Genomic DNA, 1,395 nt, shown 5'->3' on the forward strand with positions numbered 1-1,395 from the left:
GCCCACGTGCATGCTGCCTCGCAGCACACCGGTTGCCACGAATGCACAGCCGGCACTGACCTGCACCCAGCCCGGGTTGGCCGCCGCCAGCCACGCCTGCACCCAGCCCAGCCGCGCAGCACACGAGCCCCTTGCCGAGGCGGGGGGGCCCGCCCCGGTGATGCCGGGGCCCGGGTAGGGGAAATACCGGGGCGCCCCCACGTCGCCCTTCAACCCGCGCCACAACACGCCCAACACCGACCGCTCGTCGCTCCCCGACACCTCCAGCAGTTCCTCCGCCGGCATTCCGCCCAAGTACGCCAATATGGCTTTCCCGCCCCCCTGCTCCTGCTCCTCCAGCGAATTCAGCTTTGAAGTGATTGAAGCACACCCCAGGAAGGTCCTGGCGGAGCCCCGGCGCCCCGCGAAGGCCCAGGCCCCGCGCAGGAGGACAAGGAAGCACAGGGCGAACCTGTCGGCCACGGAGGCGAGCAGCACCAGCGGCGGAAACCGACGCCAGAGGGTCCCTGGCCCGCCCCCCCCGGGCCCCCCCGACGGAGAAAAGCCCCAGCCCCCCGGGGGGGGGGGCCACGGGGGAAATTTCGGCGCCTTTTCCCGCCCCCTGCCTGCTGCCCAGGTCTGACAACGACCTCCCACTCCTGTCGTCGCGCTCGGCCCACCTGCGAGACCTGTCCCTGGAGCCTTTGCAGAGCTCAGGGGCACCCAGGTTCTCGGACGCGAGGAAGCCCGCGCTGCGCCACTACAACACTCCGGTGGCGCGCCCGAGGAGCTCGCCCAGGAGGGAGGGGCCCATGCCCAGGCGGAGCAAAGGCAGGCCAACCACCAGTGGCAGGTCCTTGTGGAGGAGATACCCTGTAAGTACAGTGAGTTCTGGAATCAAAATAGAGCCAATCAGTTTCAAAGTTTTCAAACTTTTTATATGTAATTTACAAGAGTAAAATGCATCAGTAAGTAGGTGTAGACGAAAAGGAATCAACTTCCATGTCTGCCACTTGGCTTGGCTTTTTTTGTACAGTGCATTTGTCGCAGCGATTACGGGGTGAGAAAGCGTGACGAAAGATGTTTCCCCAGATTACACGAGTCAAAAAGAAAAGCCTTTGAAATAGTTCCAGCACCCAACACAAATTTAATAGTCAATCTGTAATCCACTTTTACAGACGAGTAACTACCTAGGGACGTATCTGCCGTCATCAATGCCCCACCTGTACCCCCCCGCACCGAGCGACGCCTTCGAGAGAGAGCTGGAGAAGAAGGTGGCCCCAAATATGGGTTTTGCGTACCCGGGGACTACGCGGAACCAAAAGGCAAAGAGAGGGAGTAGGGGCATTTTTTGAAAATCAGCTGTAAAGGTACACACTCACTGATTTATTTTTCTTTGTTTGTTATGCCCCCCCC

The 1,395-nt window shown here is 60.6% G+C and overlaps 1 protein-coding gene across 1 annotated transcript in view; it reads left to right on the forward strand.

Annotated features, from left to right (window-relative positions):
* Nucleotides 1-1,395, forward strand: part of LOC119585536 (flocculation protein FLO11-like) — a 14,856-nt gene that overhangs the window by 4,167 nt on the left and 9,294 nt on the right. The window contains 3 exon segments of the mRNA XM_037934160.1: nt 1-514; nt 516-854; nt 1,158-1,276. The exon segment at nt 1-514 is cut by the window's left edge and continues 226 nt beyond it. Of these exon segments, the coding sequence (XP_037790088.1) occupies nt 1-514; nt 516-854; nt 1,158-1,276 (972 nt within the window).

This window comes from Penaeus monodon, chromosome 20 (genome assembly GCF_015228065.2).
Source record: "Penaeus monodon isolate SGIC_2016 chromosome 20, NSTDA_Pmon_1, whole genome shotgun sequence".
NCBI lineage: Eukaryota > Metazoa > Arthropoda > Malacostraca > Decapoda > Penaeidae > Penaeus > Penaeus monodon.